We start from the raw sequence: 27,341 nt of genomic DNA on the forward strand, positions 1-27,341 counted from the left end.
CTATGTCCTCAGAGGCAAGTTAGGTTTTGGTTTCTCTGTTCTGACAAAGGCCCTCCCTGGACTGACCTGGGCCAGTGAGGTCCCCGGAGGTGGGGTCACCCTGGGCAGCAGGGCACAGCCAGGCAGGAGGTGAGAGCCCAGGTGAGAGGACAGGTGCTCCCACCTGAGGAGGGTCCGGGCACGGGACACGGAGCCCCCACAGGACAGGCGCCGGGTGCCCATCCCTGACTCTCCCGCGGCCGCCAGTGCAGGGCATGGCCGGGCCCAGTGCAGGGACCTGCGGGGCTGAGCCAGGAGGGAGACTCTGCCCTGAGAGGAAGGGCAGGACGGGACCACCGTGAGCTGAGCTCCCCTTAGGAGCCACCCTGTAGGGGAAGGAGCTGGACTCGGAGCCTTTGTCCGCCCATCACACAGAGGAGAACAGAGAGGCTCCCAGCAGGGCGGCCGGGAGGGCCTGGGAGCAGAGGATGCAGGGTGTGCCCGCCTCAGGAAGGAGCAAGGCTGGTCCTCTCCACCCCCAGCTGCGAGGAACGGGGGGACTTTGTGTTCCAGGCTCAAGTGTGACCTGAGCCCCAGCTGGTAGGGTTTGTCTCTGAGAGGATGCCCCTCTGTCCCACTGACTGTCCATCCGGCTCCTCTCAGACCACCCTGTGCCAGCCCCACGTTCCCTCCCAGGGGACATGCCCAGCGCAGCCCCGGGTCTGTCCCCAGCGCACTCCCCGCGGCATGCTGGCTCCATGGCTGTGGCTGATTCCCTTGCTTCCAGCTGGTGGTCCCACCGCAGGTGCCACTGATACGACAAAGATCGAGCTTGGCACACACCTGTGTCTGGGCAACGGGCCCGAAGGCTGCCCTGACTCACCAGACACAGACACACACACACACACACAGACACACAGACACACACACACACACACAGACACACACATACGCAAGCAGATGACAAGCAGGAATCTCCTAGGTTCTCCAGACAACACCCACCGGCCTCCGTCTGAGTGGCAGGCGGCAGATGACGTCCCCACTCCCAGGCTGGTTTGCCAGAACCTCATCATCGAATCAGCTCCTCATCATCAAATCAGAAGACACGTTGTTGTATGTTTCTTTTTAATATTTTTTATTGATTTCAGAAAGGAAGGGAGAGGGAGAGAAACTTAGAAACATCAATGATGAGGGAGAATCATTGATCGGCTGCCTCCTGCACCCCTCTCGTTGGGGATTGAGCTCACAACCCGGGCATGTGCCCTGACGGGGAATTGACTGGGAACGCCTGCTTCATAGGTCGATGCTCAACCTCTCAGCCACACTCCCCGGGCAAGAGGCTGCTCTGCATGAGGCCCAGGTCAGCTTCCCGCAGGTGGCCTTCTGGCAGGAGGACAGGCTGAGGTGGCGAGCCCAGGGCTCAGCCGTGTCCTCAGCTGTGAGCTACCCGCTCCAAGGTCTCAGGGTCCCCGTATCAGGGAGAAAGCTCCGAGCCCGCGTGCCTCAGGCGACGGGGCCCTGGGAGCTGGGGGTCAAGTCTGCCTGGACCTGCATGTGACAGCGCAGAGACTGGGGACCCCTCTTGTCATGTGAGACCCCGTGTCTTCTACCCGCTCGTCGGCTTTCCCAGAGTGACTGCGTCTTGGTCAATGGCTTCCAGGAAGAGAAGTGGGGGCTCTTGCCAGAGTCCAGGAACCCAAGGAGCTGATTGGATGATGAGGAACTGATTTGATGATGAGTTTCTTGGAAACCCGCCTGGGAGTAGGATGTCCTCTGCTTCCTGCCACTCAGACAGGAGCCTGTGGGTGTGTCTGGAGAACCTAGGAGATTCCTGCTTGTCATCTGCTGAGTGTGTGTGTGTGTGTGTGTGTGTGTGTGTGTGTGTGTTTGGTGAGTCAGGGCAGCCTTCGGGCCCGTTGCCCAGACACAGCTGAGTGCCAAGCCCAACCTTTGTCATATCTGTGGCACCTGCGGTGGGACCACCAGCTGGAAACCAGGGAATCAGCCACAGCCACGGAGCCAGCATGCCGCGGGGAGTGCGCTGGGGACAGACCCGGGGCTGCAGCCACAGCCCTGACCTCTCAGGCCCTGGCGCTGAGGTCTGTCTGCCCCTGAGCTTCTGCCCCAGTGTAGGCCCCTCCCCGGAGACGGCTCGCCTTCCTGGTGGCTGCTCCTCGCTCATCCCCTCTGTCTGGACACTGCCCTGGGCACCTTCCCTTCTCCGTGCCTCCCCAGGAGCCGGCCCTGCCCTGCTCCCCAGGGTCCTGGCTGCATGTGTGTGAGCGATGGTGGGTGATTTGTGGATTGAGGGACTTACCACCAAGGGATGTTCCCCTCTTTCTAAACGAAAGATCATCGTTTGTTGAGGGACAACTGTCTCAGATACGGTCCTAAGCCCTTGCCGCTCACATTATCATCTACCTGTCACACAGCCCCATGGTCCGTCACTGTCATTACCCCTGTGTTTGAAGGGAGGAGCCCAAGGCCCAGAGTGGAAGTCAGGTCCAGGGTCCCTGAGCACGGAGGAGGGTGTGTCCAGAGTCAAGTCCATGTCCTTTGGGCCCTAAAGATCCCGGTAGAGACTCGTCACAGAAAGACTAACACAGCTGCTCAGACCCTGGGAGGCAGGGAGCACAGGAGGAGCGGCTGTGGGAGGAGGACCCGCTCAGGAAACTGAGGTGAGGAGTCTGGATGGGGGAGCAGAGAGGAGAGGGGACAGGGGCGGCCAGGGCTGGGGGCGCCCAGACGGAGGGGCAGGAGGGCCTCAAGGAGGACCAGTGGGGTCTCATGCTCCAGCTGAAACTGTGAAGTCGTGGGGCTCTCCTCCGGCACCCTCGTGGTGGACAGCGACACCTGTGTCCAACAGGACGTCCGGGCTCGCAGGCCTGGGGTGGGTCCTATGTGCTTCCCTTTGCCTGGGATGCGGGCCGATGCCTGCAGCTGGGCAGCCACTGGGAGTCCGAGGACACCAGTGGGAGAAGACAGGCACTGAGTTCCCAAGCATCTTGGACTTTATAGGATGGAATGTGCTGCCCTGGCCGGTTTGGCCCAGTGGATAGAGCGTCAGCCTGCGGACAGAAGGGTCCCGGGTTCAGTTCTGGTGAAGGGCATGGACCTTGGTTGCAGGCTCCTTCCCAGCCTGGGCCCTGGTGTTTCTCTCTGTCTTTCCATCTCTCTTCCACTCTCTCTACAAATCAATGGAAATACCCTCGGGTAAGGGTAAAAAAAAAAAAAAAGGAATTGTTGATTAAAGGAAAATGGGCGTGTGTGCGGGCTGGGCACGGTGAACGCCCAGGTTGCTGTGGCTGCTGCAATGAGCGGAATCCTCTCCTGAGAGCTGGATGGAAGCCAGGCTCCTACTTCCCCAAAGCCCTTCCACTTCCCCAAAGTCTTGGCAAGTCACAGTTTGCACACACACTGAGCACCTACTGTATACACGGCAGAGGGATTTGAGAGGGACCAGAGAGGATCCGGGGGCTCACACCCCTCAGGCCTGTCTCACCCCCAAGAGGAGGCGCCCTCAGAGACAGAGCCACACCCTCCCTGGCCCAGAGCCAATGAGAGGGGACAGGGGACAGCCACAGCTCTCCAGGTCGTCAGACCTGAGGACCAGGGACAGGGGACTACCACAGCTCCACATGTCCTTAGGACCTGAGGACCAGGGATAGTAGACAGGGGACAACCATAATTCTCCAAGTAGTCAGACCTGAGGAACAGAGTCAGCCTCCAGCCACTGTCCTCACGGGACTCAGGAGAGACCGCGTCGAGGGGTTCTTGCGATTGCAAAACAACATGAAAACCCGGGTTCTGTGGATGGATCACAGGCTTCCCTCTTCCTGCCTCAGGCTCTGGAGCAGGTGGACGCTGGTAAAGTGGAGAGTAGCAAGAATAGACTCAATTGTCGAGGGTTGATTCTGTGCGGAGGGTCCCCTCCCCACTGGCCGGCTCCTGGCAGTCAGGATGCAAACCCAGCAGAGGAGGAGCCTGGGCCCCGCTGTCAGCCAGGGGCTGAGGCTGAGGAACCCCAGGGAGAAGGGGCCCCAGGCCCTTTCCTCGGGGCTGTGGGAGGCCGCACACCTTGCCCCGTCTGCAGGCTGCGACCCTGGGGTGGTGACACCAGCCAGCTCCTCCTCAGTGTCCCCAGGACCTTAAAAGCCACAAATATGTCAAGAGCAGGCCTCACCCCCAATTGTGCCTGTGCCATACGGCCCAGCCCATCCCTGGCCCAGCCCATCCCCGGCCCAGACGCAAGGGGCACAGGCTCACTTGCTCACATGTGACAAAAAGGAACCACGTCAGGGTTCCCCGACACACCCGAAGCCTCCCTCCTCTCTGACCGAGACAGGAGATGTCGCCACTCCCCACGTGTGTTTTACGGGAAGAACCTCAACCTCCCATCTGCTCCTTCCCTTTCCATTTCTGGGCTCTGACAGAAGCCCCATCTCCATTTCTTTTTCTTTTTCTTTTTTTAATATATATATATAATTTCAGAGAGGAAGAGAGAGGAATAGATTAGAAATATCAATGATGAGAATCATTGATTGGCTGCCTCCTGCAAGCGCTCTGTTTGGGACCTAGCCTGAAACCTGGGCACGTGCCCTTGACCTGAATTGAACCCAAGACCCTTCAGTCCCAGGCCCAAAGCTCTATCCACTGAGCCAAACCAGCCAGGGCCCCATCTCCATTTCTGGGAACAAGGGACCAAAACATCCACAAGGTGCCGTGTCCGGGTGGAGGGGGCACCCCGAGAGAGGACAGGTGGTCCTACTGTGCTGCTCCACCCCCACCTCCCGGGCCCCCACCTCAGAGCTTTGCCCGTGGCCCAGGGCCTGAGACAGGAGAGGGGCCGGGACAGCCTGGGGACAGTGCTGAGACCGGGGCTGGGCTGGGGCTCAGGACGGCAGACCTGACACCTCCTACAGGGCAGCCTGGCCCGGACTCCAGACACATCCAGATCGTCCATCCCAGGCCAGAGCGACGGGGCAGAGCGGGCCGGCCTGGCTCTCCGACCTCAGCCTGGGCTTCCCCGGGGCACCCGCCCTGTCCCCCGTTTCCCTGACAAGGGATCAGCACCCATCCCAGCATGGTGTGCACCCGCCCAGGGGCCGCTCTCCCGCACCCGCGCCCACCCTCTCCCTCGGGGCCTGCATCCTTCCTCCTGTTCAGAAGTTTGCGCATTTCGGTGGAAAACTCCAGAAGGATGTAGGAATTGCTTTACATTCTTCACTCAACCTTCCAGAGACGGACATGGGGAGGGACTGTCCTTCCCCAGGAAACACAGGGTTCATTCCTTCCTTCTTCTCACCGCACAGACGGAGGGAGAGGCATGCTCCCCGCTCCCCACTCGCTGTGGGCCAGGCCGCTTTAAACCAGTTCAACACGAGGCTCTACCGATGCCTTTACCACACCAGGTGCTGGCCTGGCTGAGGGGGACCGGGAGGAGCAGGTGCCCGCCTCTCCTGCACCCAGGGGGCCAGGCTCTGGGGGAGCTGGGAGAGGATGCCTGGATGGGGCCCCGGGGAGGGCAGGGACCCAGAGACAGAGGTGAGGGCCGCCCAGGCATCCTCTCCTCCTGCCCCTGGGAGACTTGACTCAGACAAATCACACAAGACATGAAACCTCCGGGAGGAGGTGCCACCCTCTGACACGCGGCGGCCCTGGTCTCACTGGGCTCTCCAGCCGCCTCTGTGCTCGACACTCACTGCAGAGCGACTCCCGGGAGTGGAGACCAGCTGGGCCAGGCTGGTCCGCGTAACAGAGGGGCAGCCAGCCATCAGCAGAGAGCAGCTCAGGACGCCTGGCTGGGGGAGAGGGTGTGGGGAGGGAGGAGGTCCTGGGGAACATTCCAGAAGAGACCTCAGAGCTGCTGGCTGAGGAGCTAGACTGGCGGTGAGACCTGCCTCAGGGACAGAGAGCACAGCGCTGTCCTGGGGTGATGGCCCCTCCTGGGTCCAATAGACGCCCCAGAAGAGCCTTATGCGCTCAGGCGGGCAAGCGCTGCAGCGCTGAGCCCAGGGCGCTGCCCTCTGGCTGCAGGGGACTTGGGAGGGGCAGGGTAGGCCTGGGGGGACACCTTTCCAGGGCCCCCAGGGCACCGGGCCTTGTGCATTAGGACTTCGCACTCGCTGCCCTGGCACAGGGTTTGTGCCAGGAGACCCCGCTCTGGCACCTGGGGTGAGGTGTGGACTCAGAAGCGCTTTGTGGGTTGCATGACAGGAGGAGACCTTGGGGTGCAGGAGGCAGCTGGCCTGGATCTGACACCACTCCCCCTCCCTGGGACACAGATCTGGGGCAGCACCGGGGAGAGTCTTGGGGACCCCAGGCCTGGTCTCGGGAAACTCCTGGGTGTGGACGGTGTGTTTGGGTGGAGATCGTGACCAGTGAAGTAGCAGCACTAGCAGAACCCACAGCACACCCGGATGTGCCCGTTCCACCCTGCAAAGCCCTGAGCCTGCAGCAGGACAGCATGGCTGCTCCCAGGGCCACCAAGGTCCAAGGACAGAGCAGGTGGGAGGGGCTCGGTGCAGAGGACACCTGTTAGTGCATGTGGAGGGGCGCCCAGCCCAGAATGAGGGGGACCCTGTATTACAGGTGAAGGATGTGAGGAGCCGGTCTCAAAGGGAGCAGCCTGGTTCTCAGTGCGGGCGGCCAGGGTCGGACTCCATGGGGCTGGCCCTGCCCTCCCTGAGCTGGGCACGTCCCCTGGGAGGGAGCCTGGGGCCGGCACAGGGGGGTCTGAGAGGAGCCGGATGGACAGTCAGTGGGACAGAGGGGCATCCTCTCGGGGACAAACCCTACCAGCTGGGGCTCAGGTCACACTTGAGCCTGGAACACAGTCCCCCCGTTCCTCGCGGCTGGGGGTGGAGAGGACCAGCGGTGCCCCTTCCTGAGGCGGGCACACCCTGCATCCTCTGCTCCCAGGCCATCCCGGCCGCCCTGCTGGGAGCCTCTCTGTTCTCCTCTGTGTGATGGGCGGACAAAGGCTCCGAGTCCAGCTCCCTCCCCTACAGGGTGGCTCCTAAGGGGAGCTCAGCTCACGGTGGTCCCGCCCTGCCCTTCCCCTCAGGGCAGAGTCTCCCTCCTGGCTCAGCCCCGCAGGTCCCTGCACTGGGCCCGGCCACGCCCTGCACTGGCGGCCGCGGGAGAGTCAGGGCTGGGCACCCGGGGCCTGTCCTGTGGGGGCTCCGTGTCCCGTGCCCGGACCCTCCTCAGGTGGGAGCACCTGTCCTCTCACCTGCGCTCTCGCCTCCTGCTGGCTGTGCTGTGCTGCCCAGGGTGACCCCACCTCCGGAGACCTCACTGGCCCAGGTCAGTCCAGGGAGGGCCTTTGTCAGAACAGAGAAACCAACACCTAACTTGCCCCTGAGGACACAGGATGAGACATTTGGTCAGAAAAGTTCCCTCTCATATGACGCCATGTGGGTGGCATGAGTGGCCTGAGTTTAGGGAAGGGGTGGGGCTCAGCAGTGCCAGCTCAGCAGTTTCCAGGTGCCTCGATGGCATATAAGGCACCTCAGTCCTTGAAAGTGTCCCAGACGGAGGACGGGCCGTGACCAGCAGAGAAGGTGAAGAAGCTGAGACATGGAGGACAACCCAGCACCAAGTGGCAGGTACCACCCGCCCCTGGAGCAGCCCTGCTTCTGGGCTCCTCCTCCTGGCTCCCTGAGGGACTTGCCTTCTCCCTGGGGAACCCCCTGCTTCTCCTGTCCCTCCTGATGGCCCTTCTATGTCCAGGACCCCTCAGCTGATCCCCAGTTGGCCTGTCCTACCTGCCTCCCCTAACCCCCGGCTAGACCCTGGGGATCGCCCTTGAGGGTCCGTTTCTCCGCTCCCTCCGTCTCCCATGAAATCTATTCTGTCTGCTCTCAACTGAGCCCCTAGGAGGTCATGTTCAGATTTATGTTTTGGTTTTTGTAAAGAACATGATTGTTTCATGATGAGAAGGGAAATGTCATGAGTTATCTGAGAAGACTATGTTGGCATCTCTTTTCCCCAATGGGGCCACCCTTTCCCCCGATGCACCATGTGGCTCAGGTTAACCCAGAAGAGCAGACGAAAGAGTGCCACTGGGCCTGAACCTGGCAGGGCTGGGTCAGCAGGACGAGGGCAGGATGGTGATGCCAGGAGAGGCCCCGTCAGAGCTCTGAGCCCCTGCACTGCTCCCGGGGAGACCCTGACAAAAGGACTGGGCTGACTCCCCCACGAATCCCGAAGGGGTCAGAGAGGGAGGTCAGGTGGCTCCAGCAAAGTGAGTGGACGTACCTCCTCTGCGGGTCTAACAGGGAAGTGGGTGCAGAGGGAGGACAATGGGGTGATCCCCAAAGGAGCCCCATGCGTTGCTTCCTCCTGCCTGTGCCCACAGACCCCTGATGGATGCAACCACCTTCAAGAGCAACTTTGGTATCACATGGGCGACTGAAACATACCTGTGCTACGAGGTGGAGGTCCGGGAGGGCGACGCCTGGGTCCCAGTGGAGGAGCTCCAGGGCTTCCTGCGCAACGAGGTGAGTGAGCACAGCAGGCAGGGCCCCGGGACACTCGGGGAGAAGGTTTCCATGCCCTCGGGGTGTCCTCTGAGCAATGTCCCTTGGCTCCAGCTGCTGTGGTGTTGCCCAGAGGCAGGGAGGACGGACTCTGCTGTGATTGGCAGCTTGGAGCCCCACATCAGAAAGCAGTGACAGTGTCCCAGGGCCTGGGCCCACCAGCCCAGGGTCAGCCCAGCCTCCAGGGTCAGCCTGTCCCTCCTGCTGTGCCTCTGAGGAGGGGTCAGGCCAGAGGGAAAGGCCCCTGGACAAAGGGGCCCTGCTTCCCTCGCTCCGCCCGGGCAGCCTCGGCCCAGAGAGCAGAGCTCCACCTTGGTGCTCCCTCCAGTCACTCCTGGGAGAGCCTGACAGGGTGCTGTCCCCACAAGTGCACTGCCAGCTGCATGGAGCCCAGGACTCCTCCTGGGTCCCCAGGCACCATCCTCTGCCACCAGGGCTCTGCGCCAGCTCCGTGGGCCTGACCTCTTCCTCCTCCCTGAGCCCCTGGTTGAAAATCCTTCCCTGGGCGGGTGGGCTCATCTCCATAACCCTGGGAGCCCAGCAGCGACGCTCATCCCGTGTCTCCCCACCTCTGCCTCGGTGCCCTCACCCCTTCTTCCCGCAGAGTGTGTCACCCTTGGGCGCAGCACAGGGAAAGCCCAGAGTAGAAGCGTGTGGAGGTGCTGGTGCACAGGCGGGAGCTGGTGGTGGGGGAGCAAAGGGAGAGCTCCCCTGCCTGGAGGGAGCACCCACCCCTGTGGCATCAGGCCCAGGACCTTGGGGCTCAGCTGCCTCCTCCCTCTGACCTCAGCTATTTATTTATTTATTTATTTATTTATTTATTTATTTATTTATAAGAATTTTATTGTTTCCAGAGAGAAAGGGAGAGAGAGATTGAAACATCATTCATGAGAGAGAACCATTGGTTGGCTGCTGCCTCCTGCACGGCTCCTCCTGAGAATCAAGCCTGCAACCTGGCCCTGGGCCCTGACCAGGAACCTGTGACCTGTTTGTAGATGGGTCGTTGCTCAACCCACTGAACCAGACCGGCTGGCTGCCCTCAGCCCTTTGTCTCCCTGCAGGGGCTGACTAGGGGCAGCTCCTGAAGGCATAGGCTTTGGGCACAAATAGAGGCTCTCTGGGGACTCTGTACCAAGGTGAATCACATGGAGCCCAGATCTGTTTTCTCAGTGGTTAGAGCGTCAGCCTGCACAGCCAGGGGCCGGGGGTAGGATGCCAGGCCAAGGGCACTTATCTCAGTTGCAGCTTTGATCCCTGGCTCTGGGTGGTGGAGCGTGGGGTGGGCTACCAGTGGATGTGTCTCTCCCATGTTGATGTTTCTCTCTATCTGCCCCGCCTCCACCCCTCCACCCTTTCTCTAAAGGTAAATGGAAAAAATCTCCTCAGGTGAGGATTTGAAAAAAGAACCATATTTAATGGAAAACTTTAAAAAATCAAAACTAATGAAATTCCATGGTGATTGGAATATCAACTGGCTAAGTGAAGACTGATCAGTTACAGAGCCATGGGAGCCACGGTTTGCTGATGTAGAACAGTCCTCACTGCTGATCTGCCCTTTGTAGATGCTGATATTATGTGATTTGTGAGTCGCCTTCCCTTTGACCGTGTAGATCCTGCATTGAAATAGCGTTCATCCTGACGCTGAGCTGCGCCCCTTCAGTCCTGTGCTGGAGGCCAGTCCTCACCTGCCTCTGGCTGGTCCCACCCTCCCCTGTTCACAGCAAGTGACAGGTCCCTCTACTCCCTGCTCTGTGCTCAGGTATTCTGTCATGCAGAGTTGTGCTTCCTGCCTGGGGTCTCTGCTTGGGACCTGGATGAGAGGAAGCAGTACAGACTCACGTGGTACATCTCCTGGAGCCCCTGCCCTGACTGTGCCCCGAAACTGGTGGACTTCCTGCGCAAGAACAGCCACGTGCAGCTGCGCATCTTCGCTGCTCGTATCTACACCAAACTTGATGGATATGGGGATGGGCTGCGCAGGCTGCGGGACGCTGGGGCCAAACTCGCCATCATGACCCTCAAAGGTCAGCAGGGACTCCTGAGGGTGGGAGGTGGGCAGGCAGAGAGGCTGGAAAATGGCTGCACAGAGGGGGCAGGAGGAGAATCCAGGTGGGGAAGCCTGTTAGCTGCTTGCAGGGGGGCTGCTGGGTCTGGAGAGGAAGGATTCTCCTGGAGGAGTGAGTTCAGGGGAGAGAGGGGGTCCTGGGAAGGGGGGAGGTGGGTCCCTGTGCCATCAGGACCCAGTCCTTCCTGGTAGAAGGGGAGGGGCTGCCTCAGATTCCAGTGGAAGAAAGAATTTGAGGGATGAGCTCAGTGCCTTGGGAGGAGAGAGAAAGGGGGCAGGGAGATTCTGATGGGGAGGGTGTGTCCCTAGAATCAGAGACCTGGGCCCTCCCTGCTCTAGAAGGAGCTCACCTTTCCCTCCCTGTTCCCCTAGAGCTCCAGCACTGCTGGGACACCTTCGTGGACAACCATGGCCAGCAGTTCGAGCCCGAGCTTGAACTGTTAGAAAAGATAAGAGTCCGATGTCAGAGGCTGGAGAACATTCTCTGGGTGAGGTTCCTCCCTCCTGCTCTCCCCTCCCCTTCTCTCCCTGGGCCTGTCTCTGCCTCTGGGTCACCTGCTCCCTCCTGGGCCCCAGCTCCATCCTCCCCTCAGGTCTCACAGTCCCTCTGCTTTCTCCTCTCCTGCGCCCCCTTCCTTCCCCTCTGTGACTGCCCCAGACTCTGCTCTGTTCACCTTCCCACCTGCCTCACTCCCTGCTTCCTCCACCTCCTCCTTCTCGATCCAGAATCAGGGACTGAAGGACGGACTCAATCTCTCTAAACAGGTCGGAGGTCATCTAGTGAACGAGGAATGAAACACTTTCTTCAAGAAACGAAATGCATCACGTGCCACCATCCCCAACTTGATCCAAAGAATCCAGTAAAAAGCAACGAATGAGCTCATAAGGAATTTTTTAAAAAATCTGACTGATTAACTTTTCATTTAAAATCTATGATATGTTCTAAATACACACCAGTAATATTGTATTCATTACTATCAGAATCATTTTTATATTTAGAAAATTATTTACATTGATTATAAGTCCAAAGCAATAACATGAAAGATTAAGAATATTCCACACAATGTGTTTTCCTCTGTAAGTGTTCCATGAAGTCCAAATAGTTCAATAAACACCTGAAAAAGTGACAAAGCCTTTCTCTTCTGTAGGTACCTCCTGGGAGCGCGGTGGCCACACTAATTGCCACTGGCCAAGTAAAGTCAGTAATATTTATAGGAGCAGAAGCTCAAACCCAAAAGCCTAAACGCATCGACCAAGGATGTGCGGAGGGTAGTGCTGTGTTGAAACGACAGCCCATGCAATAGGAGAGGAGAGAGGCCCAGGGTCACTATTGGGAAGAGCAGTTGAAGTTGACATTGGCTGAGGGGAGGGCCGGGGATTACTGAGTCCTCAGGCCTTTCCAGTTCCACTCCCTGGAGAGGACGCTGGAGGGAGGGGCTTCCCTGCAGACAGGATCCCTCTGCCCTTCCCAGGACCTGGCCACGCAGGATGCAGTGCAGGCAGCGGCTGTCTGTCCTGCCGTGTCTCTGTGGAGCCTGAATCATGCTGAGCGAGCCCCTGGCAGCTGGCATCCTGCACAGGCCTTCCAGGCAACGAAGGCTCCAGGTCCCTCACCACAGGCTTCTGCTCACATGTCCGGACCCCCCTGTCACAGCCTCACACAGGACTGTGAGGGACTGGGACTGAGTCCTTTAGTGAGAGACATTGGAGGGATAGAGAATAAGGACAGTCATGATGCTTGTGGCCAAAGCAGTAGGAGGGGGCTGAGTCAGGAGGACACAGAGCCAGAGGGAAGACTTGATAGACAACGTGACCTGAAGAGATGGAAGAAGAGGAGGGGAGAGGGGTGGTGGGGTGGGGTGGGGTGGGGTGCTGTGGGGTGGGGGCCAATGGTGGGAGACAAGTGGCAGGAAGGAGATCACAGACAGAAGGCTGGGCTGTCAGGGACTGTGGCCGCCTTGGAGGGGCTGAAAGTCAGCTTGTTTCCCAGGACAAGCCCTGTGGGAGGAGGAGGACAGTGTGGGCCTGGCTCAGACGCTCAGTTGATGCTGTTAAAACCGGGCCCACACCCCACACCCCCCCAACCCCCAACTCAGCTCTGGGGGTTGTCTCCTCATGCTGGTCTCCTCCAAGCCTCAGATGGCGGCCACCTCCACATCTGAACGTCTGGCCTGATGCTTCCAGCTCCCTCCCTGCCGTTTCCTGACCCCATTCCCTCAGGAGGGAGAGGATGGAGGAGAGTTTTTTGTTTGTTTGTTTGTTGACAGACAGATCCTGCCGCAGGTTTATTTGCACAAACAGCACAGGAGGGCACCAGGGCCCCGCAGACAGCAGCCCAAGGGCCCCCCAGACCTTCCGTCCTCACGTCGGCAGACAGAGGCCTCTACTGTGCAGCCTTCGTGGGGCCTGGGCACCTTTGGGAGCCTGAGCTGTGGCCGCACCCACAGCCTGGGTCTTGGTTTCCGCCTTGGCTTTGGCCTTCGGCCGGCAGAGCCTGAGCCCCTTGGCAATGCGGCACCAGCACGTTTCCCAAGCTTGGGGTGAGCCATGCAGGCAGGTCCACTGAGTTTGCGGCTGCAGCCCTTTGGGCTCCTTAGGCTTGACCAGGGCCTTGAAGTCCTCAGCGCCTGTGCTCACGGCCTTGGCGTTGTTGGCCTGCATCTTGTCAGGCTCTTCTTGTTGTGCTTCTTGGCAAAGGGCATGTCCCTGAGGAGCTTGGGGTCTTCCCCCTTAAGAGAGTCGTATCTTTGTGACCGGCGTTTCTTGATGCCGCTTCTGTGCCATTTTCGGGACTGGTGGTGGGTGGTGTGGCTCTTGGGCTTGGCCATCTCTGCACAGAAGCCCGCGGCTCCCGAGCTCCAGGGACCGGAAGCTGAAGGAGAGTGTTATCAGGAGGCGTGTGTAACTGTTGGAAGCATTTGCGACTTAGAAGAACGTGGATTTGCAAGGGATGTGCTTTAGGTATTAGATCCTTGCAGTATCTTCTTAAGACACAATTCCTCCAAGTTTTCACATCACAGATCACCAGTTTGTAGCAAAAAAGAAAAAAAAAGAAAAAAGAAAAGGCAGAGTGTCTGCAATGATTTTAAATTGCAAGATAGTATTTTCAATGTTTAAATGCTAAGAATAGTTTCATATCAGTGAGATGTCCCTGCCACCTGCCTTCCGTGTCTGTTTTGCAGGTTTTGGCCATTATGGCAGGGGCGGGGCAATCAGTGGGATCCACCCCCAGCCACACCATGATTGGGTCGGAAGTGCACGTGACCTAAATCTGTCCAATCACTGTGAACCGAAGGACTTTTTCCTGGGAATTCTGGGACACACAATTGGTTTGGATGGTGTGTGGTGAACATGTGGGGCTTGGTGCTGCCATAACCATTTTTTAAAAAATGGTTTATAAAACTTGATTGATTTCAGAGCAAGAAACATGGATGGTTTCTCATAGGGGCCCCAACCAGGGATGGAGCCCACAACCTAGGTATGTGCCCCGACTGGGAGTTGAGCCCCCAGGCTTTTGGGGTAGGGGAGGACGCTCCAACCCGCTGAGCCCCTCACCCAGGGCGTTTTTCTACCTCAGGGAGCTGGTCTGAAAGAAGCCAACACTGGGCACCTGCAGTGGGAAGGAGCCGAGCCCTGACGTAAATATGACCTCATTAGTCCCAGTCATTGGTTAATCACCTGGAATGGGTGTCTGTCCCGACTGAACGCATCCTGAGCCGAATCCTATCTGGTTTTTCTCACAGCAAGCTGAGAAGGTGTGCATCTGACTGGCAGGGTGAGATGCTGTTTGCATCTCTTTTATGGCTTCCTTCACCCCCAACCAAGGCCTACGTGCGTTTCGTTGACCATTAGCTCCTTTCTGTGAATAAAGCAGCATGTGGAGCCACCTTTGGTTCAAGAGCCCTTCCTCCTGCCAGTCAAGGCCACGTCAACTCTGGCACCGACCCACAGGCCCATTCCTAGCCCAGGACTCACAGGGACCATGACCTGTAAGTAAGAGCCTCGTACCAGGCTTGGAATGACCAGCCAATGGCAAGCCGGGCAGCACTTTCCCTGCGTGTTCGCACCCACTGTGCGGAGGGCCCGCCCTGTGCCTCACCCTGTGCAGGGTTGGCTGCTCAAAGGCACAGTAGCCCCTGCCATGTGGATGCTGTCATTGCTGCTCTGCTGCGTGTAGTCGTGATGCCTGCAACGTACAACAGTGTCATCCAATAGAGGAGTTTTGTCAATAGTCCTTCTGGCTTTCTCTCCTAGCAAAGTCTTTATCATGATCTTCGCAGCTGGTTTACAGTCTTCTTGGTAATTGCATGACTGGCTTTTATGTGCATTTAAGAGGGAGCAACTTAGAATGATGCTTCCGTAGCTTTGGTCTCCCCTGAACCTTTAGTAACAAGAATTATTAATTTCTCATTAGAAAGCATATTTTTTTTTGTGCTTCCTCTGAAAAAACTGGAGTGATTGCTTTTTTGGAAGGTCATGGAAGACCTTTTTCATGGCTTCGGACTACTATTTATCAAAGCTTTAGTTTTAATGGTAACATATTGAGAGCTAGGGGCAATTGGACTGCTAGTCTGATAAGTGAAAACTTCATATATTTCTCATTGAACTTAAAAAACTTTTTAAAATTGATTTCAGAGATAAAGGGAGATGAGAGAGACAGAGAGAGATAGAGAGTGAGAGAGCGAGAGAGAGAGAAACATCAATGATGAGAGAGAATCATCTATTGGCTGCCTACTGCATACCCCCCACTGGGGATCGAGCCCACAACCCGGGCATGTGGCCTGACCAGGAATCAAACCGTGACCTCTTGGTTCATAAGTCAATGCTCAACTGCTGAGCCACATCGGCCGGGCTCTCACTGAACACAGTGTGCATTTATGGCTACATGCACAAAATCGTCACTCAAGAATTCCTTTTACCTAGAGTGTGCAGTTTCATATTTCATAGTTACACTGGAGAACTGTTTATTCATTTTGTTTATGGTGCTCTTCTGAGGAGTTATGCTGCTATCTTCATCACTACATCTATTTGCCAGTATTGATCCATTTTTGTGAACTGCAGATAGAATGCAACATAATAGGAACCACAAAACTTTAAATTTAACAAACAAAAACAGCTTGTAAGCTCTGTCCGTGTGATTCTTGTTCCTCTCTAGGCAATAGATCTCGTCTATCTGGTAGCTTTTAAGGTTTTAATTTGACTCTTGATGCTGAAGCCTTACAAAGGCAGCTTTTGGTGAGAGATAGACACGGGGGGGGGGGGGGGGGAGGGGAGGGGTGGAGAGGTAAGTGGCAGATGGGTAAGAGCAGGCAAGTCTTTAAAAAAGCATCGCAGGATTGTGAGGCCATGAATACTTAAGTGTTTTTCCTTCAGTTCTCGCCTTTGCACAGGAGCCTTTGCTCTGTCATCGGCCTCTGGGAGGCTGCAGGGAGCACAGGCTCACAGCTGTGCTGGGCTGGGACACTGAGCCCAGCCTCCTCCAGGGTGACCTCTACCTTCTCACGTGGAGGAGGACAGAGAAGACCCGGGAACATCGACGGACGTGGCCTCCTCCCCGTGGTCGCACCTCTTGCCTTCCCGGGCTCACGGACTGGCTCTGACGGGTACCCCAGCAGGATGCGGTGGGGACGGAGGGCGGGGGGCTGCTCGGGAACATGGGTTCTCCTTCCTTGGGGCCATGGTGGAGCCCACTTTCCAGCACCGTTGCCATTAGCTTCGGCCAATGGAATGTGAGCAAAAGGGACACATCCTTCAGGCAGAACTTTAAGAGCCGCCCGGCCCCTGCCAAGCCGCTGGGCGGTGGCCCCGTGGGGGCCCCGGTGAGACCCCTCCCTGGCACCGCGGACAGGGGCACAGGCAGGAATCAGGTGCCAGTGACGCAGCCTCGGGACCTCGGGGGCGGCTGGTTCTGCCCGGGACAGGCAGGCGCCCACGTGAATGAGGAACAGGGACCCCGGGGCCAGTTTCGCTCCCTGACAGCCCCCCCGACCAGCACCCAGCAGACCCCGCGGCCTGCCTGTCCCCAGCCCCAAGGCCTCCTACACTCCGGAGGGCGCGTGTATTTTCAAGCTCTCATTACCGAGCCGCCATTCTTTCATTTTTTTGTTTGCCAATCACACACCAAAAATGGAGAATATTCTCAGCCAACCCTGTGTTGGTTCGGATTTACAACAAAAATAATCCCCAAAGTAGTAAAGAAACAGAACACCCAGGGAAGCCACTGCTGGGCCTGCAGCCTCCCCTGGCGATGGGTCTGTGTAATATTCCGCACCTCCGGGGGGCGGCGCTGCTGTGCAGGCGCTGAGTGTCCGCATCGTCCTGCGGGGCGGGAGCCTCGCTCTGTGCGGCGGCGGGGGAGGGGCCGCGAGCGGAAGGGGGTCCGCAGGGAGCAGAGCTGCGGGCGGGACGGATGCGGGGACCACCGCTGCTGAGAGAGCGGACGCGCACCCCGGGGACCCGCCGGGCCGCTCTCTGCGCGTCGCTCGCGCCCCGCCTCGCCACCGCCGCCCTCGGGTGACGGCCGGAACAGCGGCGGGAGAAGGAGGTGCCACCGAATTGGGCTGCGCTGTGTGGCTGGAGGGAGGATGGAGCCCAGCAAAAGCCTGGCTGTGCCCCGAGGGCGGGTTTCCCGGGAGCCTGGCGTCCAGGGAAAAGCAGGAGCCGCCTGCGCGAAGCTGAGCAGAAGGAAGACCTTTAAAAATACGATTGTTGTTAGAAATGAGGGCGGCTGACCATCGCCCTGGCTGGTGTGGCTCCGCGCATAGAACGTGGGCCTGGGGACTGAACGGTCCGGGGGTCAATTCCGGTCAAGGGCACATGCCCAGGTTGTGGGCTCGGTCCCCAGTGTGGGGCCTGCAGGAGGCAGCCCATCAACCATTTGCTCTCATCGTTGATGTTTCTGTCTCTCTCCCTCTCCCTTCTCTGAAATCAATAAAAATATATTTAAAGAAAAGAGGAAAGAAAGGCAGGAGGGCTGTTACACTTCAGGAAACTTGGTGCCACTGTTTTGATAACCAGGTCTTGTGCCATTAACGCAGCACAGGGCATATGTTGAGGTTCTTACCGTCACCGGCAAAGGAGGATTTGGGGGAGATTCTGTGATTGTGAGCAAGCAATGCAAACTGGTCTCTCCCCAGAGCACTGTGATCGCACACACTTCTCTCTGTGTCACACGGAGGGTCAGAGATGTTCGGCTGACAGACACCGTGAGCATCAGCCCAGAGAAGCCCAGGACCCTTCCTAGGGGCTGTAGACTGAGGAGGGGACGCACAGCGGGTGGGGTGCCTCTAGTTCCACCCCCAGGGACGCTGAGCAGAAATGATGGCTTCAATAGGCCTTTTCCCCCTAAAAATGTCTGATTATCAAACCAACACCACGCATTGTAAGCGATTTGAAAAGCAAAGGGAAGTTGAGGCAGCAAAGGATCCATCTAACCTCCTGGAGATGGTGACTGTTTTCATGTTATTTTTACTTGTTTAAAGGTTTTGTTCCCTTTGGAGCACACAGAAAGGTGCATATAAAGAGCTTCCACACACCCTGTACCCAAGCTCACCTGTTGCGACCATGTCCCCACTCCTTGCACAACATCCATCCCTGTGATTGTGTGAGAGAAGGGCCTGGCCCTCTTGTTACTGCCGTCCCCCAGACCCCAGGGGCAGGCATCGCTGGCAGATACTAATTCACACCGTGGGGTGTGGTGCTCGGCGGCTCCTGGCATCCTTCCCACAGCAAGCGGGGCTCTGACGGGCCGGCTGGCACAGGTGTGGCCGCGCCAGTGTGCGGCAGCCTGCCCAGCTCCGTGTCCACTATGGGGCTGCACCGCGGCTTCCCTGTGTTATTTAATATATATATATTTCTCTCAGAGAGGAAGGGAGAGGGAGAGGGAGATAGAAACATCAATGAAAGAGAGAATCACAGATCGGCTGCCTCCTGCACGCCCCACAATGGGGATCGAGCCCGCAGCCCGGGCACGTGACCTCATGGTGCATAGGTCGATGCTAAACCACGGAGCCACTCCAGCTGGGTATCCCTGTGTCACTGCCTTTGCCCTGTCACCGGACAAAACAAGGGGATGACGCTGTAAATTAAGCGCAGGCGGCAGCGAGAGGAACCGCAGGCGATGGGGCCGGAATGCGGTGCAGGTGGGCGTGGGGATCACGAAGCAGGAGACAGGCCTGTGTTCATTGATGATGGACACGATGCGTTCACATGTGTGTTAAATGCTGAAACCAAATGACTAACACTTGATTCCAGAAGCCAGAGAGACTCAGAGATTTTGAGAAATGTTCTCGTTCTCTGGGAGTGGGCTCCTCCGGACGGTATGGAATTGTGTGGCTCCTGTCAGGAGTCTCCCTTCTGAGTTTCTTCAATGAGTTGAGGACGGCTTCATTCCCAGACCCCTCTCATTTTCCATATTATCAAAAACTCACTGAATGTGTCATTTTAATGGCAAAATTAGACTATTTTAGACGTTGCTACCGTAGGTTGTAGTTTTAATAGAAATGATCAGTGAGCAGGAATTAAAGGTCAAGAGAATGTTCTCACAGGTGACAGTGTCCTCGTAACTGTGCAGGGTACCTGTCTTTTTGGTCGTAAGATCTGAAATCAGCATATTCTCTCTGTGTGTTTTGTGAACCATTGAGTCCATTTGGCATCCTTTCAGTTCATCTCCAGGTGACATTCCGAAAGGTGAGCGCACACAAGGGCTGCCCTGACAACCGCGTACAGAATTGCCCTTCCGTGTGGCAGTGACCGGAAGTACTGCAGGCCCAGGAGCTTCTGCAAAGGCGAGACCAGCAGGTGTGGCAACCCATGCAGAACAGAACCCGGGCGATGCACGAAGCCCAGGCCAGGAGCAGCAGGGCTGGGGCTCAGAGAAGCACATTTGGGGGTCTCGGCAGTGAGGGCACTGGCCCTGGAGGGATGGAGCCCAGAGAGAGGGCGGGGCCCTGCTGGAGAAGACCCGGAGGAGGGAGGGTGGAGAAGAGGAGTTCTTGGGGGAAGGAGCTGCCCACGTGGGCATGGCCCTAGAAGCCTGGACCTGTCTCTCCCTGCCTTTGTCCACCTGGAAGCCTCTCCTTCTGCAGTGACTTGATTCATGTTCAAAGATTCAGGAACTATTTGCCTAATGAAAGAAGTCACATAATACAGAGGTATCTCCTGAGAAAGTTTATACTCTCTCTCTCAGCACCCCCCCAACCTCACCCTTCCTTAATCTCCCTCTTCTGCAGAGAAACAAGTGCTTTGAACACAAAGTACTTCCCGGTCTCTTTATTTGTTCATTTCTTGACCAATATAAATGGAGCACCTACTCCGTGGAGACTTGATCCAAGGCACTGGGGGCACAAGTATGAGTAAGGTGCAGGGGGCTCCGCAGCTCCAGGGGGTTATGTCATGGTGGAGGGAAGTACAAAAGGAGGGAGGTTTCTAGATGTAGAGGTGAAAGTGTGGGGGTCCTTTCTGCTGGGGGCGGGGTCATTAGCTGGGGCTGAGAGAGTCCGAAGGGAGCAGTGGAGCAGGAGAGGGGTCAGTCTCGCCTCCCCATGGAGATGACACATCTCGTCCAGTTGCCGACATCAACAGAATTGATGCTGCCTTGCCCACCCACCACCCCCCCAATGGCAACTCCACCGTCGTCACCAGCGAGGCTCCCAAACACACTCACCGGCAGGCGCTGTGCGGCCCTGGCTCAGACCACACGCTCCACGGCAGTCGCTGTCACAGCTCCTCTGGTGGTGATGTTGCCAGGACTGTTTCACTTCCTCATTTCTTCTTCCCGGGTTTCACTTTCGACCACTTCTAACCTGTCATTTGGATTTAAATGGCTTAAGATGTTAGACTTCTTTTCTCATGAAAACAACCACAAAGCCAAGAGCAATCTGGTGAACCTGCCTGCATCTGATTTGCCTTTTCATCTGGGAGTTCATGTGGGGCATGGTGCTCTATGCCCTTTCGGAAAACGTTTCCTTCTTGAGAGTGTAAGCTGCGTAGCGCTCCCTTGTTGGTTCACTGTGTCATTGGGGTGGAACTCACAGTTGAGTGCAAGGTCCTCAGTTACCAGGGGGTATAACATTACCCAGACTGAGGTGGGTGATGTCCAGAACCCCAGATGGGGAGTCCCTCCTGTCCCCTCCCAGCTGTCCCCCCTCCACAGGGAACCCGTGTGAGCACTTCCATTACCACAGGTTGGTTTTTGCCTGACATTGCACCTCATAGAAGTGGAATGAAACAACACGACTCCATTGAGATGTGACTTCTTCCATTCAGTACTGTATCTGTGGACTCAGCTGACCTCCCTGGAGGCTGATGGTGTGTGAGAGGGAGAAAACCACACAAAACACCCCCAACAACCTGTTCGGCCTCAGCCAGTGATACACCCACGAGGACAGCTGTCCCCCGCCATCCGCCACCCTCCCCAGATCTGCACATCCCTGGGGGCCTCATCGAACCCTTGTTTAAGGTTTAAATTGAGGGCCATGTACACGCTTCTCCCAATGGTACTGGCAAATTCAAATTGTCCTTGCACTCTAGAGTGAGTGTTTTTAGAGTCTGGAATGACAGGGCAAACACCCTGACTTACTGTTAGGTTACATGCTAGTATATTGTGTGCTGGTGGGACTATAGCTTTTACTTACCTGGTCTTGCACAGTTTCTGCAGTGAGGAGGGAGCACATTTAAAATCACAGTCTTATCAGCTGCATCGAACAGGAGTGAATTGTGATGCCCACCTCGTCCACTGCCCTGTGACACCAGGACTCAGGACTCACACGGGATGCGTGGCCACCAGGGCCCTCAAAGAAACAGAGCTTGTCCGGCCAGTGTTGCTCAGTGGTTGAGCGTCCGCCTATGAACCAGGAGGTCATGGTGTGATGCCCGTTCGGGGCACAAGCCCAGGTTGCAGGCTTGATCCCCAGTGTGGGCTGCAGGAGGCAGCTGATCAATGACTCTCTCTCAGCATTGAAGTCTCTATCTCCCTCCCTCTTCATTACTCTCTGAAATCAATAAAAATGTATTTAAAAAGCCACCTCACCAGAGCACGACAATGCCAGCAGCTAAGTGACACCCACCGTGTATTGTCTTGGTGACCAGACATCGCAGGCTGGGGGGAGGGGAGGTGCAGGACTGGACGCGGTGGCCAGCGCTCCGCGGGTTTAACCCTCCTCGGTCCCGTTCTTCTGCCGCCCCTCGCCCTGTTCCTGCCCCACCCACCAGCCTCACCCCTCTCCCTCCGAGAGGCCGGGAAAATGCGCTCTAAGCGCCTGTGTCAGGGCTTGCCTTTATGTCCCTCCAGGCTCTCCTGTCCCCAGTGCAGGTCACTGGAGTCTCCAAAGGAGTCGCCGGTAGAAACAGGGAATTCGTGGGTTTCCCACCGGCCATCCTGCTCAGAGTAACGACAACATTCCCCTCAAAGGATGCACAGGCTCGGAAGCTGGGGGTAGGGCCCCTCCTCTTTCCCATGTCCATTCCCGGATGAGAGTGGCCTTGGAGGTGAGCGGCCCTCAGGGTCCTGAGGAGACCACAGAAGACAGCGCGGGAGCTGGCACTGGGGAGCCATGGGCCTGGGACACTGTGCAGAGGAGGGAGGCTGGTACTGCCTCCCCCACGCTCCCCTCTTCTAGACACAACCTGCCTTCAGCCCCTCCAGGCCGGGAGGGAGACTCTGCCCTGAGGGGAAGGGCAGGGCGGGCCACCGTGAGCTGAGCTCCCCTTAGGAGCCACCCTGTAGGGGAAGGAGCTGGACTCGGAGCCTTTGTCCGCCCATCACACAGAGGAGAACAGAGAGGCTCCCAGCAGGGCGGCCGGGAGGGCCTGGGAGCAGGGGATGCAGGGTGTGCCCGCCTCAGGAAGGGGCACCGCTCGTCCTCTCCACCCCCAGCCTCGATGAACGGGGGGACTCAAGTGTGACCTGAGCCCCAGCTGGTAGAGTTTGTCCCCGAGGGGATGCCCCTCTGTCCCACTGACTGTCCATCCGGCTCCTCTCAGACCCCCCTGTGCCGGCCTCATCCTCCCTCCCAGGGGACATGCCCAGCTCAGGGAGGGCGGGGCCAGCCCCATGGAGTCCGGCCCTGGTCGCCCGCACTGAGAACCAGGCTGCTCCCTTTCAGGCCGGCTCCTCTCATCCTATAAACATTACTGACTTTTTCTTGACCTGTAGGAATTCCTGTGACCATGGCCCTCCCATGAAGGGACCCACAGAAGAGAAAGCCCTTTGCACTTTCCAGGTGTTTATTGAACCATTTGGACTTCATGACACACTTACAGAGGAAAAGACATTTTATGGAGATTCTTAATCTTTCATTTTATTGTTTTAGTTTTAAAATCATTAAAAAATAATCATTTCCCTCAAAGGAAAAAATGATTCTGATAGTAATGAATAGAATGTTACTGGTGTGTATTTAGAACAACACATCATAGATTTTAAATGAAAAGTAAATCAATCACATTTTTAAAAAATTCCCTATGAGCTCATTCGCTGCCTTTTGCTGGTTTCTGTGGATCAAGTTGGGGATGGCGGCACGTGATGCATTTTCGTTTCTTGAAGAAAGTGTTTTACGCGTCGTTCACCAGAAGACCCCCGACTTGCATAGAGAGGTTGAGTCCGTCCTCCAGTTTCCCTGATTCTGGATCAAGAAGGAAGGTGTGGAGGAAGCAGGGAGTGAGGCAGGTGGGAAGGTGAACAGAGCAGAGTCTGGGGCAGTCACAGGACGGGGAGGAAGGGGGCGCAGGAGGGGAGAAAGCAGAGGGACTGTGAGACCTGAGGGGAGGATGGAGCTGGGGCCCAGGAGGGAGCAGGTGACCCAGAGGCAGAGACAGGCCCAGGGAGAGAAGGGGAGGGCAGGGAGGTGGGGGGAGGTGGAGGGAGGAACCTCACCGAGAGAATGTTCTCCAGCCTCTGACCTTGGGCTCCTATGTTTTCTAACAGTTCAAACTCGGGCTGGAACGGCTGGCCCTGGTTGTCCACGAAGGTGTCCCAACAGTGCTGGAGCTCTATGGGAACAGGGAGGGAAAGGTGAGCTCCTTCTAGAGCCCGGGGAGGGCCCAGGTCTCTGACTCTAGGGACACACCCTCCCCATCAGGATCTCCCTGCCCCCTTTCTCTCTCCTCCCAAGGCACTGAACTCATCCCTCAAATTCTTTCTTCCACTGGAATCTGAAGCAGCCCCTCCCCTTCTACCGGGAAGGACCTGGGTCCTGAAGGAACAGGTACCCCCATTCCCTCTCCCCTGTACCCCCTCTCTCCCTTGAACTCTCTCCTCCAGGAGACTCCATCCTCTCCAGACCCAGCAGCCCACCTGCAGGCAGCTGACAGGCTTCCCCACCTGGATTCTCCTCCTGCCCCCTCTGTGCAGCCATTTCCCAGCCTCTCTTTCCGCCCACCTCCCACCTCAGGAGTCTCATGCTGACCTTTGAAGGTAATGATGGCGAGTTGGGCCCCAGCGCCCCGCAGGTTGCGCAGTCCTTCCTCATATCCATGGTGTTTGGTATGGATGCGAGCAGCGAAAATGAGCAGCCTCACGTGGCTGTTCTCGCCCAGGAAGTCCACCAGTTTCTGGGCACAGTCAGGGCAGGGGCTCCAGGAGATATAGCAGGTGAGTCTGTACTGCTTCCCCTCATCCAGGTGCCAAGAACGGACCCGATCCAGGAAGCACAACTCTGCATGACTAGGTTCCCAGTGTGTGTCACCACCCTGAGCACGGAGGGGGGAGAAGAGGGACCTGTCACTTGCTGTGAACAGGGGAGGGTGGGACCAGCCAGAGGCAGGTGAGGACTGGCCTCCAGCACAGGACTGAAGGGGCACAGCTCAGCGTCAGGATGAACGCTATTTCAAGGCAGGATCTACACGGTCAAAGGGAAGGCGACTCATGAATCACATAATATCAGCATCTCCAAAGGGCAGATCAGCAGTGAGGACTGTTCTATATCAGCAAACCATGGCTCCCATGGCTCTGTAACTGATCAGTCTTCACTTAGCCAGTTGATATTTCATTCACCGTGGAATTTGCATTAGGTCTGATTTTTTTTAAAATATATTTTATTGATTTTTAACAGAGAGGAAGGGAGAGGGATAGAGAGTTAGAAACATCGATGAGAGAGAAACATTGATCAGCTGCCTCTTGCACACCCCCAACTGGGGATGCTCCCGCAACCAAGGTACATGCCCTTGACCAGAACCGAATCTGGGACCCTCCAGTCTGCAGGCCGATGCTCGATCCACTGAGCCCAACTGGTCAGGGCTAGATTTGATTTTTTAAACTATTGCTTTAAACATGGTTTTTTTTTCAAATCCTCACCTGAGGAGATTTTTTCCATTTACCTTTAGAGAAAGGGTGGAGGGGTGGAGGCGGGGCAGAGAGAGAAAAGCATCAATGTGGGAGAGACACATCCACTGGTTGCCTGCCCCTCCCCCCACGACCGGGGGCTGGGATCAGAGCTGCAACTGAGATAAGTGCCCTTGGCCTGGAATCTTACCCCCGGCCCCTGGCTGTGCAGTCTGACACTCTGACCACTGAGAAAACAGATCTGGGCTCCATGTGGTTCACCTTGGTACAGAGTCCCCAGAGAGCCTCTATTTGTGCCCAAAGCCTATGCCTTCAGGAGCTGCCCCTGGGCAGACCCTGCAGGGAGACAAAGAGCTGAGGGCAGCCCAGCCGGTGTGTCTCAGTGGTTTGAGAGAGACACGTCCACAAACAGGTCACGGGTTCCATTCCTGGTCAGGGCCCAGGCCCAGGTTGCAGGCTTGATTCCCAGTAGGGGGTGTGCAGGAGGCAGCCAACCAATGGTTCTCTCTCATCACTGATGTTTCTATCTCTCTCACTTCATCTCTGGAATTAATAAAAGTCATTTAAATAAGTAAATAAATATAAATAAATAAATAGCTGAGGTCAGAGGGAGGAGGCAGCTGAGCCCCAAGGTCCTGGGCCTGATGCCACAGGGGTGGGTGCTTCCTCCAGGGGCGCTATCCCTATGCTCCCCCACCTCCAGCTCCGCCTGTGCACCAGCACCTCCACACGCTTCTACTCTGGGCTTCCCCTGTGCTGCGCCCAAGGGTGACACACTCTGCGGGAAGAAGGGGTGAGGGAACCGAGGCAGAGGTGCGGGGGACACGGGATGAGCGTTGCTGCTGGGCTCACAGGATTATGGAGAGGAGCCCACCCGCCCAGGGAAGGATTTTCAACCAGGGGCTCAGGGAGGAGGAAGAAGTCATGCCCACGGAAGCTAGCGCAGAGCCCTGGTGGCAGAGGATGGTGCCTGGGGACCCAGGAGGTATCCTGGGCTCCGTGCAGCTGGCAATGCTCTTGTGGGGACAGCACGCTGCCAGGCTCTCCCAGGAGTGACTGGAGGGAGCACCAAGGGGGAGCTCTGGCTCTCTGGCCGGAGGCTGCCCGGGCGGGGGCCAGGGGAGAACGACCCCTTTGTCCAGGTGCCTTTCCCTCTGGCCTGACCCCTCCTCAGAGGCACAGCAGGAGGGACAGGCTGACCCTGGAGGCTGGGCTGACCCTGGGCTGGTGGGCCCAGGTCCTGGGACACTGTGACTGCTTTCTTATTGGGGCTCCAAGCTGCCAATCACAGCAGAGTCCGTCCTCCCTGCCTCTGGGCAACGCCACAGCAGCTGGGGGCCAAGGGACATTGCTCAGAGGACACCCCGCGGGCATGGAACCTTCTCCCCGAGTGTCCCAGGGGGCCCTGCCTGCTGTGCTCGCTCACCTCGTTGCGCAGGAAGCCCTGGAGCTCCTCCACTGGGACCCAGTCGTCGCCCTCCAGGACCTCCACCTCGTAGCACAGGTATGTTTCATTCGCCCATGTGATACCAAAGTTGTCCTTGAAGGTGGTTGCATCCATCAGGGGTCTGTGGGCACAGGCAGGAGGAACCCAAGGACTGGGGCTCCTCTGCGGATCGCCCCGTTCTCCTCCCCTCTGCACCCACATCCTGGCTAGACCCACAGAGGATGTGTGTCCACTCACTTAGCTGGAGCCACCTAACCTCCCTATCTGACCCCTTTGGGGGCTCCTGAGGAGTCAGCTCAGTCCTTTTGTCAGGGTCTCCCCGGGAGCAGTGCAGGGGCTCAGAGCTCTGACGTGGCCTCTCCTGGCATCACCGTCCTGCCCTCATCCCGCTGACCCAGCCCTGCCAGGTGCAGCCCAGTGGCGCTGTTTCCTCTGCTCTTCTGGGTTAACCTGAGCCACGTGGTGAATCAGGGTAAAGGGTTTCCCCATCGGGGAAAAGAGAAGCAAAACTAGTCTTCTCAAATAACTCATGACATTTCCTTTCTCATTATGAAAACCATCGTGTCCTTTACAAAAACCAAAACATAAATCTGAACTAGACCTCCTGGGGCAGTGATGGCGAACCGTTTGAGCTCGCCGTGTCAGCATTTTTAAAAACCCTAACTTAACTCTGGTGCCGTGTCACATACAGAAATTTTTTGATATTTGCAACCATAGTAAAACGAAGACTTATATTTTTGATATATTTTTATATATTTAAATGCCATTTAACAAAGAAAAATCAAACAAAAAAATGAGTTTGCTTGTCATCTCTGACACGCGTGTCATAGCTTCGCCATCACAGTCCTTGGGCCTCACTTCAGAGCAGAAAGAATAGATTTCATGGGAGACGGAGGGAGCGGAGAAACAAAGACCCTCAAGGGTGACTCCCAGAGTCTGGCCAGGGGCTTAGGGGAGGCGGGTAGGACAGGCCCACTGGGCATCAGCTGAGGGGTCCTGGACATAGAAGGGCCATCAGGAGGGACAGGA

The 27,341-nt window shown here is 57.0% G+C and overlaps 2 protein-coding genes and 1 pseudogene across 3 annotated transcripts; 1 reads left to right on the plus strand and 2 right to left on the minus strand.

The window, feature by feature from the left end:
- Positions 1-7,512: 7,512 nt before the first annotated feature.
- Positions 7,513-11,715, plus strand: LOC308514682 (DNA dC->dU-editing enzyme APOBEC-3G-like). Its single transcript, XM_081084948.1, has 5 exons — positions 7,513-7,589; positions 8,342-8,483; positions 10,282-10,546; positions 10,960-11,075; positions 11,353-11,715. The coding sequence occupies exons 1-5, from the start codon at positions 7,561-7,563 to the stop codon at positions 11,380-11,382; spliced, it is 582 nt and encodes a 193-aa protein (XP_080941074.1). The 5' UTR covers positions 7,513-7,560; the 3' UTR covers positions 11,383-11,715.
- Positions 11,716-12,948: 1,233 nt separating this feature from the next.
- LOC308514023 (large ribosomal subunit protein eL29-like) lies at positions 12,949-13,415 on the minus strand (annotated as a pseudogene). Its single transcript has one exon. The product of its transcript is annotated as a large ribosomal subunit protein eL29-like (transcript).
- Positions 13,416-22,865: 9,450 nt separating this feature from the next.
- Positions 22,866-26,754, minus strand: LOC308514417 (DNA dC->dU-editing enzyme APOBEC-3G-like). The gene is made up of 4 exons (XM_081084582.1): positions 26,292-26,754; positions 23,991-24,273; positions 23,459-23,574; positions 22,866-23,207 (listed from the first exon to the last, which is right to left on the minus strand). The coding sequence occupies exons 1-4, from the start codon at positions 26,511-26,513 to the stop codon at positions 23,148-23,150; spliced, it is 681 nt and encodes a 226-aa protein (XP_080940708.1). The 5' UTR covers positions 26,514-26,754; the 3' UTR covers positions 22,866-23,147.
- Positions 26,755-27,341: the final 587 nt, after the last annotated feature.

The sequence above is a fragment of the Myotis nattereri genome (genome assembly GCF_964212035.1).
Source record: "Myotis nattereri genome assembly, chromosome: 2".
In the NCBI taxonomy this organism is placed as follows: Eukaryota; Metazoa; Chordata; class Mammalia; order Chiroptera; family Vespertilionidae; genus Myotis; species Myotis nattereri.

Coding starts and splice junctions, on each gene's coding strand:
- LOC308514682 (XM_081084948.1), top strand. CDS start 7,561: ATGGAGGACAACCCAGCACCAAGTGGCAG. Junction 8,484..10,281: donor AGGGCTTCCTGCGCAACGAG/GTGAGTGAGCAC, acceptor CTCTGTGCTCAG/GTATTCTGTCATGCAGAGTT. Junction 11,076..11,352: donor GGCTGGAGAACATTCTCTGG/GTGAGGTTCCTC, acceptor CTCTCTAAACAG/GTCGGAGGTCATCTAGTGAA.
- LOC308514417 (XM_081084582.1), bottom strand. CDS start 26,513: ATGTGGGTGCAGAGGGGAGGAGAACGGGGCGATCCGCAGAGGAGCCCC. Junction 24,274..26,291: donor AGGGCTTCCTGCGCAACGAG/GTGAGCGAGCAC, acceptor CTCCGTGCTCAG/GGTGGTGACACACACTGGGA. Junction 23,575..23,990: donor CGCCATCATTACCTTCAAAG/GTCAGCATGAGA, acceptor CTGTTCCCATAG/AGCTCCAGCACTGTTGGGAC.